This window comes from Moschus berezovskii, chromosome 25 (genome assembly GCF_049115385.1).
Source record: "Moschus berezovskii isolate FMDL1 chromosome 25, NW_MosBer_1.0, whole genome shotgun sequence".
Classification (NCBI taxonomy): domain Eukaryota; kingdom Metazoa; phylum Chordata; class Mammalia; order Artiodactyla; family Moschidae; genus Moschus; species Moschus berezovskii.
The window spans coordinates 48,141,633-48,163,049 of record NC_142484.1 but is presented as its reverse complement, the minus strand read 5'-3'; the positions used below and the strand labels follow the sequence as shown (position 1 = coordinate 48,163,049).

The following is a 21,417-nucleotide window of genomic DNA, read 5'->3' as shown; positions in this document are numbered from 1 at the left end:
GACTTAAGTCACTCACACAGGACAGTTCTTTGAGGTCTGTGCTTATTTTTGGCCTTGCTTCTTTCCTCCCACCTGACTGGTCCTAGGACTCTCCCCAGGATGTGTGCACCACTTTTTGCTAAGACGGCTTCCCGCCCTGAGGCCTGTAGGGGTGTGTCCACGTGTGTTATGGGCTGGTATCCCCTCTCTTTTGACCCCAAGGAACCTTCCTTCACACGTGCAGATTGGGAAGTTTTCCTTGACCTCGGAATGGGCACATTATCGCTTCACCTCAGCCGAGCTCAGCTTTTGCCATGAGCTTTGTCCTTAGAGTGTCTGGATGAGAACAAATTTCAATTTTATTCAACTTGACAAACACCAGCTGTCCAGCCCAGGGGCCCATCCGTCTCCTACCTCACTAGTCATGTATCACAACAAAATTCTCCTTCTTGACCAGGTCACAACATGCTATACACTGAGGCTGCCTCTTCCATGCGGGGATTCAGTGATAGCCAACTGTCTGAATCTTGTGTCACCGCTACGTTCACCTCCAAGGTTGCTGTGGAAGAGAAAGAGCCAGCACGAGAGACCTTTTGTGGTGTTCTGTGGCCAGACCTGGAAGAGCATTATGGAACTTCTGCCTGCCTCCCAGTGCCTGGATCCTCACCCCACAGCCTGGGTTAGCAGTTCCAGGAGGGGCTGGGAAGGAGTCGTCCTGTGTGCTCGGGACGAGGGAATGGGATTGGCAATCACGCAGGAAGTCTCAGGTGGAGATATTAATAAAAAATGCTATTTTATACCAAACATAATTAGGCTATTAAGATCCAAAAAGCATATACATTTTAAACATAAAGCACAACACTGCAAAGAAATTTTGAGCTGAAGGGTTTTAATGGAGTTAAAGTATGGACCCCTGAGAAACCACACGCACACACTGATATATCACACCCAAAACAGCTATCTCAGTAAAGATGTTTGAGAAGCTGGTAGCAATGCACTCAGACTGAGCTGGCCACACCCCTTCATCTTCATCTTGGTGATCAGCGTCAGAGTGCTGACCTCTGCACACAAGCACACAATCTGCACACTTAGCACAAAACTCCCTCTCACATTTTCCCTCCAGTTCAGTTCAGTTCAGTTGCTCAGTCGTGTCTGACTCTCTGCGACCCCACGAACCGCAGCACACCAGGCCTCTCTGTCCATCACCAACTCCCGGAGTCCACCCAAACCCATGTCCATCGAGTCCGTGATGCCATCCCACCATGTCATCCTCTGTCATCCCCTTCTCCTCCTGCCCTCAATCTTTCCCAGCATCAAGGTCTGTTTCAATGAGTCAGTTCTTCGCATCAGGTGGCCAAAGTATTGGAGTATTCCCTCTAGCCACACTCTCAAAGGAGATAACCATTAAGGGGTGGAAAGATGGAAACAACTGAGGTAATGATCTTATTACCACTGTGATCTGAACCAAGAGACCTCAACATGGGAATCTGAAGGGAGAAGATGATTGAGGATTAATTGCTGTTGTAAAAAGGGTGGAAGGAATATAGTCTGTTCAGATTTTAAGATTAAAAAAGCAAAAGGAGAAACTTCACAGTGGAGAGGGATATGGGATGGTGTTTCATGTGCGTCCACTTCAGAAATTTGCATGTGATTTTCTCTTCAAAATAATCGCTCTCTCTCTCAAAGTTGCTCAGTTGTGTCCAACTCTTTGTGACCCATGGACTGTAGCCATCCTAGCTCCTCTGTCCATGGGGTTCTCCTGGCAAGAATACTGGAGTGGGTAGCCATTCCCTTCTCCAGGGGATCTTCTCGACGCAAAGACTGAACCCAAGTCTCTCACATTGCAGGCAGATTCTTTACCTCCTGAGCCACTAGGAAACCCCCAAATAATGGTAGAACTAAACATGCATCGTACAAGGAATGCGGTCATGAAAGAAATTTAAAAGTCCCTTCTGCAGATAAACCTGTCTGAAGGACAGGAAGAGAGACACAGACGCAGAGAACAGCTTGTGGGCACGGGGAGAAGGGGAGGCAGGATGGACCGGGAGAGCAGCTCTGGCATCTATACAGCACCGTGGGTCCAATGGACGGCTCGTGGGGAGCTGATACAGAGCACAGGGAGCCCGGCTCGGTGCTCTGTGATGACCCAGAGGGCTGGGAGGGGGGTTCACGAGGGAGGGATATACGTATGCATGCAGCCGATTCACTTTGTTGTACGGCAGAAACTAACACAGCATTGTAAAGCAAGCATATGGCAATAAAAATGATACTCACAAAGCTATTAGCAGTATATCTAGAAAAAATAAACAAAAAACCAAGCTATTTGAAAGAAATCCCTGTTTCCTTTCTTCTGAACCTATATGTTTACTGGCAGAGCGACTGAGCAACCATGATAAAGATTGCATTTTCCAGCAAAAAACGAAACAAAACAGTCCCTTCTGAACACAGCACAGTGTCAATAAACATTTGATGAATTGAGAAACAGGTAAAAAATGGTATGGAAGTACTGACAACTCATGAATATAGCACCCTATCATTTTTTCATTAAAAAGATAAAGTCAGTAATTAGACTTACTGTTTTGAGAATCAATTTTCCAGAATTTCAATTACATTAAACACGTAATCATTACATGACTCTAAGTAAATAGTTATAAGTTTCATGTTGTTAAGTAAAAAGCGTGATTTGATGTAGTCGGAATGCATACGTCTGGAGATAACAGTTAGCAATGAAATGAATCAAACTTTTACAGTAGAGTGCAAAACCCACCCAATCACAGATTAACCCTGTGTGATTTGCAAATATTTTCTCCCAGGATGTAGCTTGCCATTTTATTCTTTTTACAGGGTATTTTGCAAAACAAAGATTTTAAGTTTGATAAAGTCCCATTAATATACTTTTGATTTTATAGATCAAACTTTTGGTTTCAAGTCTAAGGACTCTTTGCCTTGATCTAGATCCTAAGGATTTTCTTTTTTGTTTAAAACAAATTTTACATTTTTACCTTTTACATTTAAGTTCATGATTCACTTTGAGAGAATTTTTAACGTATGACACTTAGGTCACGATTCATTTTCCTCTGTAGATGTCCAATTGCTCCAGCATTATATAATGAAAAGGCTATCTTTCCTCCACTGAATTTGCACCTTTGTTTGGGGATATTTCTGGGTCTGTTTCTGAGTTCTTTATTCTATTCCACTAATCCATGAGTTTATTTCTCCATTGTTATCACTCTGTTCTGATCATTGTAACTGTAGAATAAGTGTTGACGTTTGGTAGGCTGATTTCTACTACTTTACTCTTCATTTTCAAAATTGTTTTAGCTATTATAGTTCCTTGACTTTTCCATATAAATTTTAGTATCATCTTGTCTGTATCCACTAAAAACCTTTTAGTAGGTTTTTTAGCTTAGTTATTTGCTTACAAATTTAAAAACAACAAATGTGAGCAGTCACTGTGTGACCATTTTATGTTCACCTCAGTTATGATCTGGAGGGTTCCAGTTTTCAGCCTGTGGTTTTCAAGCTCGGTAGCTGTTATTATTTAGTGTAAACATCATCTGTGTGGGGGCACAGAATGACACTATCAGAAAGAGATGAAAGTTCTCATATTCCCTTCCATCAGCTTGTCACCCACAAGAATTTGCCTCCCTTGGTATCTTGAGTATAGTGCTATTTAACCCGTTGGTTTGGCATCTTGCTCTTTATTTCTAACCTGCTGCTCTGTGGCGCTATTAGACTCCACTAATGGAAGTTCAGTGCAGAGAATAAAATAATATAGGAATTATTCCAACCACATTTGACAGCCACTTTGCCAATGATAGCTGAGAACTGCCACCCAAAGATTTATTTGCCATCCAAGGAGAAGAGGAAAGATATTCCCATTTGAATGCAGAGTTCCAAAGAATAGCAAGGAGAGATAAGAAAGTCTTCCTCAGCAATCAGTGCAAAGAAATAGAGGAAAACAACAGAATGGGAAAGACTAGAGATCTCATCAAGAAAAGTAGAGATACCAAGGGAACATTTCATGCAAAGATGGACTTCATAAAGGACAGAACTGGTATGGACCTACAGAAGCAGAAGATATTAAGAAGAGGTGGCAAGAATACACAGAAGAACTATACAAAAAAGATCTTCATGACCCAGATAATCACGATGGTGTGATCACTGACCTAGAGCCAGACGTCCTGGAATGTGAAGTCAAGTGGGCCTTAGGCAGCATCACTACGAACAAAGCTAGTGGAGGTGACGGAATTCCAGTTGAGCTATTTCAAATCCTGAAAGATAATGCTTTGAAGGTGCTGCACTCAATATGCCAGCAAATTTGGAAAACTCAGCAGTGGCCACAGGACTGGAAAAGGTCAGTTTTCATTCCAATCCCAGAGAAAGGCATTGCCAAAGAATGCTCAAACTACCACACAATTGCACTCATCTCACACGCTAGTAAAGTCATGCTCAAAATTCTCCAAGCCAGGCTTCAACAATTTGTGAACTGTGACCTTCCAGATGTTCAAGCAGGTTTTAGAAAAGGCAGAGGCACCAGAGATCAAATTGCCAACAAATGTTGGATCATGGAGAAAGCAAGAGAGTTCCAGAAAAACATCTATTTCTGCTTTATTGACTATGCCAAAGTCTTTGGCTGTGCGGATCACAATATACTGTGGAACATTCTGAAAGAGATGGGAGTACCAGACCACCTGACCTGCCTCTTGAGAAACCTATATGCAGGTCAGGAAGCAACAGTTAGAACTGGACATGGAACAACAGACTGGTTCCAAATAGGAAAAGGTGTACGTCAAGGTTGTATATTGTCACCCTGCTTATTTAACTTATATGCAGAGTACATCATGAGGAACGCTGTGCTGGAAGAAGCACAAGCTGGAATCAAGATTGCTGGGAGAAATATCAATAATCTCAGATATGCAGATGACACCACCCTTATGGCAGAAAAAGTCTCTTGATGAAAGTGAAAGAGGAGATTGAAAAAATTGGCTTAAAACTCAACATTCAGAAAACTAAGATCATGGCATCTGGTCCCATCACTTCATGGGAAAGGGGAAACAGTGTCAGACTTTATTTTTGGGGGCTCCAAAATCACTGCAGAAGGTGATTCCAGCCATGAAATAAAAGATGCTTACTCCTTGGAAGGAAAGTTATCACCAACCTCGATAGCATATTAAAAAGCAGAAACATTACTTTGCCAACAAAGGTCCGTCTAGTCAAGGCTATGTTTTTTCCAGTGGTCATGTATGGATGTGAGAATTGGACTGTGAAGAAAGCTGAGCACCGAATATTGATGCTTTTGAACTGTGGTGCTGGAGAAAACTCTTGAGAGCCCCTTGGACTGCAAGGAGATCCAAGCAGTCCATCCTAAAGGAGATCAGTCCTGGGTCTTCATTGTAAGGACTGATGCTGAAGCTGAAACTCTTATACTTTGGCCACCTCAGGCGAAGAGTTGACTCATTAGAAGAGACCCTGATGCTGGGAGGGATTGGGAGCACGAGGAGAAGGGGACAACAGAGGATTAGATGACTGGATGGCATCACCGACTCGATGGACATGAGTTTGGGTAATGTCCGGGAGTTGGTGATGGACAGGGAGGCCTGGTGTGCTGCGATTCATGGAGTCGCAGAGTTGAACACGACTGAGTGACTTAACTGGACTGAACTGAACTGAACTGAAAGATTTTTCACATAGGGCTCAGCAAGACTTTGGGACACGTGACTTCATAAATGTCACTTTGACCATTTTTGTAAGGGCCTTGAGCATCTCAGAATTTAGGTATTGGAGTTGGTGAAGACCTGGAATCAATCCCTCATGGATAAGAAGGGACAACTGGATACATTATATTTCATCATCATGTGGAGGGCAATGACACTGAACAGTTAAGGTCAAATTAATTATCATCCTATGACATTATTCAGCTTTAATGGGAATAGCTCTTGGCATTTTTCAAAAGTCAGACAATGAAGCAGTAACTCCTTTAGGTGATTATGTGAATGCTTCCAGGTTGTTCCACTCTTCCTAAAAATGTCAAGAGACATAAGAAAGGAGACACGCTCAAATCGGAGCAGGTCAGATATAAAGAAGATGTTCCCAAGTGTAATAAGCATGGAAATGTTTTACTGAAAGATGGAGTGCATTTTCTTGAGACATCTGCACAAATTTAGATTTCAGCCTGTAGCAAGAGAAATTGATTAAATTACTCTGGAAGTCTTCAAGAGTTTTCATTATTAAGGAAATTCTGAATCAAAAATCAGATCCCTGAAAACATGTCTAAAATCTCTTTGGTTTTAATAAAGCAAGACCAAACAATTCCAAATTTGAATTTGAGGGTTACTTAGAAAATTAAGGTTTTGGTATAAATTTCATAAATAAATTTAAATTAATATTGACAGTGCAAATTATATTGTTGATTAAGACCTCCAAAGAATAGTTGGCTTTGCAATAAGAATTGCAATGTTAATTCAATATAACTAAAGTATGCTGGACACACATATACAGACATCATACATACATGTAGTGCAGATGAATGTGTATTACTCATATGTCATAAAATTATTCTGAAAATTTTTTTAATAAATTTCATTTAAAAAATTAAATGATAGCAGCCATTCTGACTGGCATGAAATGGTACCACATTGTGGTTTTGATTTGCATTTCTCTGATTATGAGTGATGTTAAGCATCTTTTCATGTGTTTGTTAGCCATCTGTATGTCTTCTTTGGAGAAATGTCTGTCTAGTTCTTTGGCCCATTTTTTGATTGGGTCGTTTATTTTTCTGGATTGAGCTGCAGGAGTTGCTTGTATATTTTTGAGATTAATCCTTTGTCAGTTGCTTCATTTGCTATTATTTTCTCCTATTCTGAAGGCTGTCTTTTCACCTTGCTTATAGTTTCCTTTGCTGTGCAGAAGTTTTTAATTTTAATTAGGTCCCATTCGTTTATTTTTGCTTTTATTTCCAATATTTTGGGAGGTGGGTCATGGAGGATCCTGCTGTGATTTATGTTGGAGAGTGTTTTGCCTATGTTCTCCTCTAGGAGTTTTATAGTTTCCGGTCTTACATTTAGATCTTTAGTCCATTTTGAGTTTATTTTTGTGTATGGTGTTAGGGAGTGTTCTAGTTTCATTCTTTTACAAGTGGTTGACCAGTTTTCCCAGCACCACTTGTAAAGAGATTGTCTTTTCTCCATTGAATATTCTTGCCTCCTTTGTCAAAGATAAGGTGTCCATAGGTGCATGGATTTATCTCTGGGCTTTCTATTTTGTTCCATTGATCTATATTTCTGTCTTTATGCCAGTACCACACTGTCTTGATGACGCTGGCTTTGTAGTAGAGCCTGAAGTCCGGCAGGTTGATTCCCCCAGTTCCATTCTTCTTTCTCAAGATTGCTTTGGCTGTTCGAGATTTTTTGTATTTCCATACAAATTGTGAAATTATTTGTTCTAGCTCTGTGAAAAACACTGTTGGTAGCTTGATAGGGATTGCATTGAACTTATAAATTACTTTGGGTAATATATTCATTTTCACAATATTTATTCTTCCAACCCATGAACACGGTATATTTCTCCATCTATTAGTATCCTCTCTGATTTCTTTCACCAGTGTTTGATAGTTTTCTACATATAGGTCTTTTGTTTCTTTAGGTAGATATATTCCTAAGTATTTTACTCTTTTTGTTGCAACGGTAAATGGAATTGTTTCCCTAATTTCTCTTTCTCTTACAAGCAATAAATGCTGGAGAGGGTGTGGAGAGAAGGGAACCCTCTTACACTGTTGGTGGGAATGCAAACTAGTACAACCACTCTGGAGAACAGTGTGGAGATTCCTCAAAAAACTGGAAATAGAACTGCCATACAACCCACCAATCACACTGCTGGGCATACACACCGAGGAAACCAGAATTGAAAGAGACACATGTACTCCAGTGTTCATCGCAGCACTGTTTATAATAACCAGGACATGGAAGCACCCTAGAAGTCCATCTGCAGATGAATGGATAAGAAAGCTATGGTACATTTACACAATGTAGTATTTCTCAGCAATTAAAAAGAATACATTTGAATCATTTCTAATGAGGTGGATGAAACTGGAGCCTATTATACAGAGTGAAGTAAGCCAGAAAGAAAAATACCAATACAGTATATTAACGCATATATATGGAATTTAGAAAGATGATAACGATAACCCTGTATACAAGAAGCAAAAGAGACAGAGATGTATAGAACAGTCTTTTGGACTCTGTGGGAGAGGACGAGGGTGGGATGATTTGGGAGAATGGCATTGAAACATGTATATTATCATATGTGAAATGAATCGCCAGTCCAAGTTCGATGCATGATACAGGATGCTCGGGGCTGGTGCACTGGGATGACCCAGAGGGATGATACGGGTAGGGAGCTGGGAGGGGGGTTCAAGATGGGGATCATATGTACACCCGGGGCAGATTCATGTCAGTGTATGGCAAAACCAATACAATAATATAAAGTAATTAGACTCCAATTAAAATAAATAAATTAAAAAAAATTAAATGAAAACTTCTAAAGAATAAATTTATTATTTAAGTTTAGAGATATAAAAGCAAACCATCTGACACCCAAATGTAAACACAAAGAAACTTGAAAAGTTATACAATAAACATGTTTTAATTGCCGAAATCCCAGCACTATGGATTTAACTGAATTCAGTTTCACAGACATTGAGGGAGGATCTCCCAAGTGTTGATCTTATGTTAAGCACAAGAGCTTCATTTCATGATGGTGGACCAGGCGTACACTGGGCTGTCCTCGCCATCAGACCCCTTTGAAAAACAGTCGAGAGGTACAAAGGGAATAAAGGAATTGTCGTAAAGAGAACTGCAGGAGAGTCAGCAGCAAATGAAAGAGTCTTGAGCTCCAGGACATTGCTTCAGATGTGTGAAGTCCCCCATCCGTTAAACCACTGAGGTTTCTGTTGCTGTCTCTGGGTTCTTTTCTTTGATTGTGAAGTTGAGCAAGTCCAGGCCTTGTAGGATCCCTTGTGGGATCCAACCCAACACGCTCTCAGGGGAAGCTGAACAAGGCAGGTGATGTGGTGCTAGTTGGCACTCTTTTTTTAAATACTTTATTTTATTTTACCATTTCACACCAGTCAGAATGGCTGCTATCCAAAAGTCTACATGCAATAGATGCTGGAGAGGGTGTGGAGAGAAGGGAACCCTCTTACACTGTTGGTGGGAATGAAAACTAGTACAGCCACTATGGAGAACAGTGTGGAGATTCCTTAAAAAAATGGAAATAGAACTGCCATACAATCCAGCAATCGCACTCCTGGGCATACACACCGAGGAAACCAGAATTGAAAGAGACACATGTACTCCAATGTTCACTGCAGCACTGTTGATAATAGCCAGGACATGGAAGCAACCTAGATGTCCATCTGCAGATGAATGGATAAGAAAGCTTTGGTACATATACACAATGGAGTATTACTCAGCCATTAAAAAGAATACATTTGAATCAGTTCTAATGAGGTGGATGAAGCTGGAGCCTATTATACAGAGTGAAGTAAGCCAGAAAGAAAAACACCAGTACAGTATACTAATGCATATATACGGAAATTAGAAAGATGGTAACAATAACCCTGTATATGAGACAGCAAAAGAGACACAGATGTATAGGACAGTCTTTTGGACTCTGTGGGAGAGGGTGAGGGTGGGATGATTTGGGAGAATGGCATTGTAACATGCATATTATCATATGTGAAAAGAATCACCAGTCCAGGTTCGACGCATGATACAGGATGCTCGGGGCTGGTGCACTGGGATGAACCAGAGGGATGGGATGGGGAGGGAGGTGGGAGGGGAGTTCAGGATGGGGAACGTATGTACACCCGTGGCAGATTCATGTCAATGTATGGCAAAACCATTACAATATTGTAAATAAATACATACTTTATTTTATTGAAATATAATTGATTAACAATGTTGTATTAGTTTCAGGTATATAGCAAAGTGATTCAGTTATACATGTACATATATTCATTCTATTTTAGATTATTTTCTCATCTAGGTTATCGTAGAATATTGAATGGCTTTCCCTGGGCTATACAGTAAGCCTTTTCTGAGAATTTATATTATATATACTAATGTACAAGTGTTTATCCCAAGCTCTTCTTTTATCCCTCCCTCCATATTTTCCCTTTAGTAAGCATAAGCTTGTTTTTTATATTTGTAAGCCTGCTTCTGCTTTGTAAGTAAGTCCATTTGCATATTTTTAATATTTGATTCCACATATGGGTGATATTATGATATTTGTCTTTCTCTGTGTGACTTACTTCATTTAGTATGATAATCCCTAGGTCCATCTATGTTGCTGCTAATGGTGTTATTTTATAATTTTATATGGGCTAATATTACACTATATATATATATATATCACATCTTCTTTATCTTTTCCTCTGTCAATGGACATTTAGGTTTCTTCCATGTCTTGGCTATTGTAAATAGTGCTACAATGAACACTGAGGTGCATATATCCTTTTTGGATTATTGTATTCTCCAGATATATGCCCAAGAGTGGGACTGCTGGATCATATGGTAGTTCTTAGTTTTTTAAGGAACCTCCCTACTGTCCATACATTCCCACCAACAGTGTAAGAGGGTTCCCATTTCTCCACACCCTCTCTAGCATTTATTTTTCATAAATTTTTGACACTGACCATTACCGAAATCAGCAGCCAAAGATGGAGAAAGCTCTATACAGTCAGCAAAAACAAGACCGGGAGTTGACTGTGGCTCAGATCATAAACTCCTTATTGCCGAATTCAGACTTAAATTGAAGAAAGTAGGGAAAACCACTAGACCATTCGGGTATGACCTAAATCAAATCCCTTTAGATTATACATGCTGCTGCTAAGTCACTTCAGTCGTGTCCAACTCTGTGTGACCCCATAGACGGAAGCCCACCAGGCTCCCCCTTCCCTGGGATTCTCCAGGCAAGAACACTGGAGTGGGTTGCCATTTCCTTCTCCAATGTGTGAAAGTGAAAAGTGAAAGTGAAATCGCTCAGTTGTGTCCGACCCTTAGCGACCCCACGGACTGCAGCCCACCAGGCTCCTCCATCCATGGGATTTTCTAGGCAAGAGTACTGGAGTGGCTTGCCATTGCCTTCTCTCGATCATACATAGGAAGTAACAAATAGATACAAGGGATTAGATCTGATAGAAAGAGTGCCTGAAGAACTAAGGACAGACGTTCGTGACATTGTACAGGAAGCACTGATCAAGCCCATTCCCAAGAAAAAGAAATGTGAAAAGGCAAAATGGTTGTTTGAGGAGGCCTTACAAATAGCTATGAAGAGAAGAGAAGCAAAAGGCAAAGGAGAAAAGGAAAGATATACCTGTCTGAATGCAGAGTTCCAAAGAATAGCAAAGAGAGATAAGAAAGCCTTCCTCAGTGATCAATGCAAAGAAATAGAGGGAAACAATAGAATGGGAAAGACTAGAGATCTCTTCAAGAAAATTAGAGATTCCAAGGGAACATTTCATGCAAAGATGGGCTCGATAAAGGACAGAAATGGTATGGACCTAACAGAAGCAGAAGAGATGGCAAGAATACACAGAAGAACTGTACAAAAAAGATCTTCACAACCCAGATAATCACGATGATGTGATCACTCACCTAGAGCCAGACATCCTGGAATGTGAAGTCAAGTGGGCCTTAGGCAGCATCACTATGAACAAAGCTAGCGGAGGTGATGGAATTCCAGTTGAGCTATTTCAAATCCTAAAAGATGATGCTGTGAAAGTGTTGCACTCAACATTTCAGAAAATTTGGAAAACTCAGCAGTGGCCACAGGACTGGAAATGTCAGTTTTCAATCCAATCCCAAAGAAAGGCAATGCCAAACAATGCTCAGACTACCGCACAATTGCACTCATTTCACTTGAAATAGCAAAGTAATGCCCCAAATTGTCCAAGCCAGGCTTCAACAGTACATGAACCCTGAATTCAAGATGTGCAAACTGGATTTAGAAAAGGCAGAGGAACCAGAGATCAAAGTGCCAACAGCCGTTGGACCATGAAAAAAGCAAGAGAGTTCCAGAAAAACATCTATATCTGCTTTACTGACTATGCCAAAGCCTTTGACTGTGTAGATCACAACAAACTGGAAAATTCTTCAAGAGATGGGAATACCAGACCACCTGACCTGCCTCCTGAGAAATCTGTATGCACGTCGAGAAGCAACAGTTAGAACTGGATATGGAACAACAGGCGTTCCAAATTGGGAAAGGAGTACATCAAGGCTGTATATTGTCACCCTGCTTATTTAACTTATATGTAGAGTACATCATGAGAATCACTGGGCTGGATGAAGCACAAGCTGGAATCAGGATTGCTTGGAGAAATATCAATAACCTCAGATATGCAGATGACACCATCCTTATGGCAGAAAGTGAAGAAGAACTAAAGAGCCTCTTGATGAAAGTGAAAGAGGAGAGTGAAAAAGTTGACTTAAAACTCAGCATTAAGAAAACTAAGCTCATGGCATCTGGTTCTATCATTTCATGGCAAATAGATGGGGAAACAATGGAAACAGTAACAAACTTTATTTTGGGTGACTCCAAAATCACTGCAGATGTTGATTGCAGCCATGAAATTAAAAGACGCTTGCTCCTTGGAAGAAAAGCTATGACCAACCTAGACAGCATATTAAAAAGCAGAGACATTTCTTTGCCAACAAAGGTCTGTCTAGTCAAGGCTATCGTTTTTCCAGTGGTCATGTATGAATGTGAGAGTTGGACTATAAAGAAAGCTGAGAACTGAAGAATTGATGCTTTTGAACTGTGGTGTTGGAGAAGACTCTTGAGGGTCCCTTGGACAGCAAGGAGATAGTCCATCCTAAAGGAGATAAGTCCTGAATGTTCATTGGAAAGACTTATCCTGAAGCTGAAACTCCAATACTTTGGTCACCTGGTGCAAAGAACTGACTCCTTGGAAAAGACCCTCATGCTGGGAAAGATTGAAGGCGGGAGGAGAAGGGGATGACAAAGGATAAGATGGTTGGATGGCATTACCGACTCAATGGACACGAATTTGAGTGAACTCCGGGAGTTGGTAATGGACAGAGAGGCCTGATGTGCTGTGGTCCACGGGGCCGCAAAGAGTCGAACACAATTGAGTGACTGAACTGAACTGAATTGACCAGTGTGTTATGATGCATCATTGCAGTTTTGATTTGTGTTTCTCTAATAATTACTGATGTTGAGTATCTTTTCACATGTCCTTGGCCATTTCTATTTCTTCTTTGGAAAACTATTTAGATCTTCTGCATATTTTTTGATTGGTTTTTTTTTTTTTTTTTTTGGTTCTTGGCATAGATCTGCATGAGCTGTTTGTATATTTTGGAGATTAATTCCTGTCAGTTGTGCTATTTGCAAATATTTTCTCCCACTCTGTGGGTTGTTTTTTGTTTTGTTGATGGTTTCCTTTGCTGTGCAGAAACTTTTAAGTTTAATTAGGTCCTGTTTGCTTCTTTTTCTTTATATTACTCTAGGAGGTGGATCAAAAAAGCTCTTGCTGCGATTTATATAGTTGGCACTCTTGATCCATTGTGCCTTGTCGCGCATCATGGAAGCCCAGAGATGAACAGAACTTATACCCTCACTAAACTAACACTGCCAACGAGGCAGTGTTGGTAAATGCTCCAGTTTTACCAGGAGGCATCAATATTGTCAAAAGGGAGTGGAACTTCCACTTTCACGTCAGCCTGTACACTATACCTTCACTGGGTGACTGCCTGCAGAAGAGAGGAATAGGGTCCAGGATCTCACAACATAATACTCAGACGCTAGAATACAACCAAAAAGTCACTTATAATAAGGATCATCTCTACATGAACAAGAAAATACAATCCATGGATGCTGTGATGACACAGATGCTGGCATTAACTGACAAGGATTTTAAAGCAGTCACTATAAAATGGGCATCTAATACCATTCTTGAAACAAAAGATAAAATAGAAAGTCTAAGCAAATAAATGAAATATTTGAGGAGAATAAAATGGAAGTCTCAGAGTGGAAAAAAATATATAATAACGAACATTTTAAAAAGCCCTCCATAAATAAACATAAAAAATGAGTCCTCACTGGACAGACTCAATAACAAAATGAATATGACAGAGGAAAGAGTCAGTGAACATGACAACAGGAAAGAAAAATGGCTGTCTGGAAAACAGAGAAAATGGGCAGAAAATAAATGAACAGAACTCCAAGGACCTATGAATCTGTAGCAACAGATCTAACATTTGTATAATCAGAGACCCAGAAGGAAAGGAGGAAGAGTGGGACTCGGAATATTGGAAGGGGATAATAATTCAGACGTTTTTGATCAAGACATTCCGCTTTTATATTTTATTTTTAAATTTCATTGTATATTGGGGTATAGCTGATTTATAATATTGTCTTAGTTTCAGGTGCACAGCAAAGTAATTCAGTTATACACATACACGTATCTACTCTTCTTCAGATTCTTTTCCTACATGTTACTGAGGTTTCTTGAGTAGAGTTAAAGCAATAAAAATTTTCAGAGGCCCCCCATCAGAGTTGTTGAGCTGCTAAGTCATGTCTGACTATTTGAGACCCCATGGACTGCAGCACATCAGACTTCCCTGTCTTTCACCATCTCTGACTGTCCTCAAATTCATGTCCGTAGTTGGCGATATCATCCAACCATATCATTCTATGTCACCCTCTTCTCCTCCTGCCATCAATGTTTCCCAGCATCAGGGTATTTTCAAATGAGTCGGCTCTTTGCATCAGGTGGCCAAAGTATTGGAGCTTCAGCTTCAGCAACAGTCCTTCCAATGAACATTCAGAGTTGATTTCCTTTAGGATGGACTGGTTGGATCTCCTTGCAGTCCAAGAAACTCTCAAGAGTCTTCTCCAATACAATTCGAAAGCATTAGTTCTTTGGTCCTCAGCCTTCTTTATGGTCCAACTCTCCCATCCACACATGACTACCAGAAAAATCATAGCTTTGACGATACAGACCTTTGTCAGCAAAATGATGTCTATGCTTTTTAATTCACTGTCTAGAATTGTCAGTTTTTCTTCCAAGTAGCAAATGCTTTTTAATTTTGTGGCTGCAGTCACCTTCTGTAGTGATTTTAGAGCCCAAGAAAATAAAATGCTAATGTTTTTACTTTTCCCCCTTTTATTTGCATGGAATGATGGGACTGGATGCCATGATTTTAGTTTTCTGAATGCTGAATTCGAAGCCAGTTTCTTTACTCTCCTCTTTCATCCTCATCAAGTTCTTAAGTTCCTCTTCACTTTCTGCCATCAGAGTGGTATCATCTGCATATCTGAGATTATTGATATTTCTCCCAGTAATCTTGATTTCAGCCTGTGATTCACCCAGCCCAGGATTTCTCATGATGTACTCTGCATGTTAGTTAAATAAGCAGGGTGGCAATATACAGCCTTAACATACTCATTTCTCAATTTGGAACCATTCTGTTGTTCCATGTCCATTTCTAACTGTTGCTTCTTGACCTGTATACAGGTTTCTCAAGAGGCAGGTAATTATTCCCATCTCTTTAAAACTTTTCCACAGTTTTGTTGCGATTCACACAGTCAAAGGCTTTAGCGTAATCAATAAAGCAGAAGTAAATATTTTTCTGAAATTCCGTTGCTCTCTAAGATCCAATGGACATTGGCAATTTGATCTCTGGTTCCTCTGCCTTTTCTAAATCCAGCTTGTACATCTGGAATTTGTCAGTTCATGTACTGTTGAAGCCAAGCTTGAAGGATTTTCAGCATTACCTTGCTAACTTGTGAAATGAGAGCAATTGTGCTTTAGCTTGAACATTCTTTGGCATTGCCTTTCTTTGAGATTGCAGTGAAAACTGACCTTTTCCAGTCCTGTGGCCACTGCTGAAAATTTTCCATCACAGTCATCATACTTTTCATGTGTATCTATAAGAAAACATGAATAGCGAAAAGCTGCAATGAATTTAGTGGTGCTTTTAAAGTAAATCTGTATTGTGTTATCACAATTACCTTAGATATTAGTAAGCACAGGTATATGTGTGAAATATTTCTTCAACCTTCCAAACAACACTTGTTTTACACCGTGGTTTGCAGGTCCCATGACATAACTCTCTGACTTCTGAGGACGGTCACTGGTTCATTCCTTTGTTCATTCATTCAACAAATACTGTTCCCTTTCTCTGGCCCACAGACTGGGAAGTGTTGTGTTATGGAGAGATTTCTTCACTGGACATTGCTGCTTGACAGCTGGTCCAGCATTTTCTACTCTTGGAAATATTTCTTCTTGTCACAGGCCAGCATCAGCTTATCAGAATGTAGCCTGCAAATCTGATGAGGACCGAGTTGGTCTTTTTCAGTTTTGTTTTTTGAAGTTCTATAAATCTTCCTGTATTAGAAAGCCATCTTGATATTTGCTGTTAAGTGTTCTGTAAAAAAATCTTACTTTATAGCTGGTTTTGAGTTTTCGTTGTCACAAAGTCCTACTTACTTAACTATTCACCAAAATTCCAGTCTCATTCTGAATGGATCCTTTTGCTATCGAACTACCTTCTAGTTCCCCATGACAAGTGCTGTCTGCTTTGGCTGTTACCATCGCTGTTGTATGGAGAAAGGAATGGCAACTTACTCCAATAATCTTGCCTGGGAAATCCCATGGACAGAGGAGCCGGACAAGCTCTAGTCCATGGAGTTGCAAAGAGCTGGACATAACTAACTATACAGCAACAATCACTGTTGTAACCAATGTCATAGAAATGACCAGGTGAATTACTGCTAAATGAATTGGAAGTTTGGGTGAAAGGAACTTGTTTCCACTTGAAATTTAAGCCTGCATCTCATTGTTTTCATGTTCTAAATATTTTGTGACATCTTGCCATGTCAACCAAAATGGCAAAAGTTCACATTTATATTTCACAACTTACTAACTAATTAACTAAAATTTTGTGAAAATTAAATGTGATGTCAAAGGATAATTTCAAAAACTGATGAGAGATATAAAATGAACAAAGATTTGTATTACATTTATTGTACACCATAAATTACAATGCAGGAAAGAAGTGTTGAAAGAAATTTGCAAAAACTGTTCTATGTGTTAGGTAGTTAGAAGAGGAAAAAGGAGTCCAGAATGGCGGTGGCTAAAAGACAAAGAAGGGAAAAGCCCATGAAAATAGAAGAAAGGAAGGTCTGAGGACTGGAGTGAGAACCTCAGGTGAAACAAACAGTCCTCCTGGCTAGCCCACTTTACATAGGGCAGGCTCAGGGGGAGGAGAAAAAACATTTAAAAAGAGGAGCCAAAACTGGGCTGGGGGCTTCTCTTCTCTTAGTGTCTTTTGGGTTGGCCCACCCTCGTGCCATGAGGATGTATTTTCCTTTGCTTTCTAAATGAAACTGAGCTGTATCACAGCGCTGTAACACTGGCCCGTCCGTCCATCCCTTCAAATTTTTGTTGTGATGAGACAGAACCGAGGAAATTACAAACTCCTCCGACATATGCATAGAGCAATAGTTGATTTTATTTCAACAGTGCACATCTAATTTACATTCCCATAGATAAGGATTGTTTCATTGCTGTCAGTTTGCGACAAATTAACTTCTATCTCCACAGAGTTATAAAACAGCCTAGTTAAACTCCCTCATGATGGAATTAAACAGTTCCTGGGCCTTCAACCTTTTATTGCAAGGATATCCAGTTACCTCTTGCCCATTTCAAAGTCTTAAATTTTTCTCTATAATGACAAAATCTATAGCTTAGCCTTAGCACAGTTAAGGAAGGCAGAAAATAAAGAACATATCTGCTGATGTTACAGAGGAAGAAGTTACATCTCTTTTATGTCTTGTGCTTAGTGTTTTTAACAAATAAAAAATAATAAACCAAACAAAAATATCAATAACTGTGAGGAAGACATTGTAAATATTAATACTAATTTCACTTTAGTTATCCAAGACACAAATTTTAAAAATGCAGTAACTAGTAACTAGATGCAAAATAGAAACATGTGCTTTGCTTTTGCACAAAGGGCATAAACGCCATCAAATGAAAATAGAGATATTTTTTAAAGATTTGAAATTATTCCAATCAATTCTTTTTCTCTTGAATGAAAGAACATGTATTTCCATGTTAGTAAGTCAAGCCACAGAAATCTAGGAAGATGAAGTGGGAACATGGGTTGTTCTTCTTTAATGTAAACAGCCTAAATATAACATCCAAAGGAGTCTGAAAGCAATTTCCTTGAACTATTGACATTTGTTGACTTATTTAAGATTAATTTATTCTTCTGTCTACAGGTGTGATGCTTTTTAATTTTCAAACAATAGTTTGTTTAGCAAGCTTTAATTAAATATCTTCAAAAAAAATTGTTGTTCAGTCATGTCCAACTCTTTGAAACTCCATGAACTACAGCCAGCCAGGTTCCTCTGTTCACAGAATTCTCCAAGCAAGAATACTGGAGTGATTAGCTATTCCCTTCTCCAGGGGATCTTCCCAATTCTGGGATAGAACCTGTGTCTCTTGCGTCTCCTGAAGTGCAGGCAGATTCTTGACCATCTGAGCCACTAGGACAGTCCCTTACTAAGTGCCTAAAACCACACTAAATAGTTTTATCTTCTATCATTCAACACTATGAAAAAATACTATAATCAAATTGTAATCAGACCTTCCTTAGACTTCAACCATAAGGGAAAAGTTAAGATCAAAGCAGAACTGCCGAACTAAACTGATAGGAAAGCTAAGTGGATAAGACAGCACCAGAAAATGGTCACTTCTTGGACTTGGATTTCCAAAGACATCAAGAACTAAGCAGTATACTCTCCTGCAGCACGTTTACTCCCCAATACAGATTCACAAGCCTCACAGAATTCTCTGTAGAGTTCACACAAATATGATGCTCATTCACTTTTCTAGAACTGTGCCCAAACAGAATTCCAAACCTTGCCACATTCATTTCCACTGCCTGAATCTCACCCCAGCCCCTCCTTCCCTACTAGATGAGTCCTTTTGAGGGCGAAATACGTGTCTTGTACTTATGTAGGCACCATATACATGTTCTTAGCACCTAGCGTGGCTAGCATAGAGTAGGTACATGAAAGGTTTGTTGACAGGTTATAAGAATGAAGAAATAATAAGTTGAAAAAAAAAAAGAAACAATTAGAGATTTTTCCGGGTTATCAAAAAACCTGTGGGATCTCATGCCATCTCTTGACAGTGTCAGACCTGGATTGAATTATGGAACACCCTGTTGGCATCTAGGAATTGTTGAGTGTGTGGGAACCCACCCCCAAAACATATGTATGTTTTGGAGCTGGGTAATAGAATTATATTAGCAGGGCTTCCCAGGTGGCTCAGTGGTAAAAAATTTGCCTGCCAATGCAGGAAACATGGGTTTGATCTCTGGGTTGGGAAGATCCCCTGGAGAAGGAAATGGCAACCCACTCCAGTATTCTTGCCTGGGAAATCCCATGGACAGAGGAGCCTGGTGGGCCATAGTCCATGGAGTCACAAGACTCAGACATGGTTTAGCAACCACACAGCAGCAGCAGCCTCAGACAATCTGACCACAGGGAGATAAAACCTAATTAGGCTGGCAAAAAAACCATCTTCCTAGATTATCTTCCTTGCCATAAATTGATATACTATGCCCTGCGTTTGCATACCAGTCTTTATAATACAGCTTTGTTAGTGTAATGGAGCAAAACTTGTCATCCAAAAATATCTCTTTGGCATGTAGATTATTTCCAGTTAAAAACAATTAAGGCCCAAAAGACTCAAGATGAAACTTTATTCTTCTCCCTAAATGTCTAAAAGAATTTAGAGAGAGGGCCTGTTCCAGCACCTGAAAAGAATATGGGCCAGTTGTGGTGGGGGAAACTTTGCCTCTCCCCGTTTTTTAAGTCAGTCATTGAATTTAGGTTCTCATTTTCCCTGAAAGAGCAAAAGGTTTTTGCAAGTCTTTTAGCCACCAGTGAAATGATCAGGTGAAAACCTTTAGATAGGAGTCTGTCATCAAAAGTAAATTCAGTTGGAACTTCCCTAGTCATCCAGTGGTTAAGAACCCACCCCTCTATGCAAGGGGCACAGTTTGGCTCCCTGGTCTAAGAAGATTCCATATGCTGTGAGGCAACTAAGCCCATGCACCAAAACTCCTGAGCCTGTGCTCCAGAGCTGTGCTCCCCAGCAAGAGAAGCCACCACAACGAGAAGCTGTACTTGGCCATAACGAAGAACAGCTCCTCCTCACTGCAGCTAGAGAAAGCCCACATGCAGCAATGAAGACCCAGAGCGGCCAGAAATAAAATAATTTTTTTAAAATAAAAATTGAAAAAAATAAACAGTTCTATGAAGCAGTTCAAGATCTGAATCAAACTGAAAACAGGAAGGCAGGGGATTGAAATATTATTTTAAGAGCCTCTCTCACCCCCAACTGTGAGTCACTCCTGGGCTGAGGGAAAGGAGGGCAGGAGGCCGGGATACCATCTGAGTGAAGCGGTTCTGACAGTGCCCCGTTGTCTCTGTCCGGCCCAGCGAACATCTATCTGCTGCCTCCGTGTTAATTGCCGTCCTCCTCTTTGAGGTCCCAAACCACAATCTCCACCATTCTCTTTGGCCTTTAGCTGAAGATGGTATTTAAGGTGAGAGATTCAGCAATTTTGGTAAGTTACTCAGTTTTCCTGGGTCTTTTCCAGGTATACACGTTATTAAACTTTTAGGTGATTTTCTCCTGTTAACCTGTCTCATGTCAACTTAATTTTTAGGCCAGTCAGAAGAACCTAGAAGGGTTAATGTCTTCTTCCCTGATACTAGCATGTATCAGCATCTCAAGTTTAATCAGCTCTCGGACCCCATCCAGAGAGAGCCTCTGAATGCCAGACCCTCGTGAAGGCGGGTGCCCCTGGAGACGCCTGGCAGTCCTGGCACTTAGGGCCTCTCCTGGAAGCAGTCTGAATTCCTAATGCTTCTCCTTCATGGTCTGTGAATAGCAGGAAATGGCTGTCATGAAAGCACAAGAGAGTATGCAGGGAGTGGTAGACGTAATGGGAGCCAGGGACAGGTTTTTGGGCACATCACAGGGGCAATCAAAAACACAAAAAGCTCAAATAGACAGAGCTGAAAGCTCATTTGGACAGTAGAGAATTTCTAGAAGAAAGTGGCCAACAGTCTAACATTATAGGAGGTCAACTGTGATGAAGGTTGAGCAGAGGCCACTGGCTTTAGCACCTGGTTGTTCCTCATTGGGAAGCACAGTGCTTTGAGCACGGGGAGGATGAGTGAGGGAAGAATAAAGCAGTGTTGCTGTATCTAGGGGCATCCTTCACGGAAGCTGGCTGGGAAGGGAAGTAGGACAGATGAGGTGGAAACTAGAGGAGGGTGGAGAAGTTTTCCTGGACCTTGAGGTTCTCCCCTAATTGCTGCCAGAAG

The 21,417-nt window shown here is 40.4% G+C and overlaps 1 protein-coding gene across 1 annotated transcript in view; it reads right to left on the bottom strand.

The window, feature by feature from the left end:
- Positions 1-230: 230 nt before the first annotated feature.
- The window catches only part of LOC148773924 (uncharacterized), a 139,404-nt gene continuing 118,217 nt past the window's right edge, over positions 231-21,417 (bottom strand). The window contains exon 7 of the mRNA XM_088832253.1: positions 231-538. Within this exon, the coding sequence (XP_088688379.1) occupies positions 438-538 (101 nt within the window). The 3' untranslated portion in view covers positions 231-437. The remainder of the gene's footprint in view (positions 539-21,417) is intronic.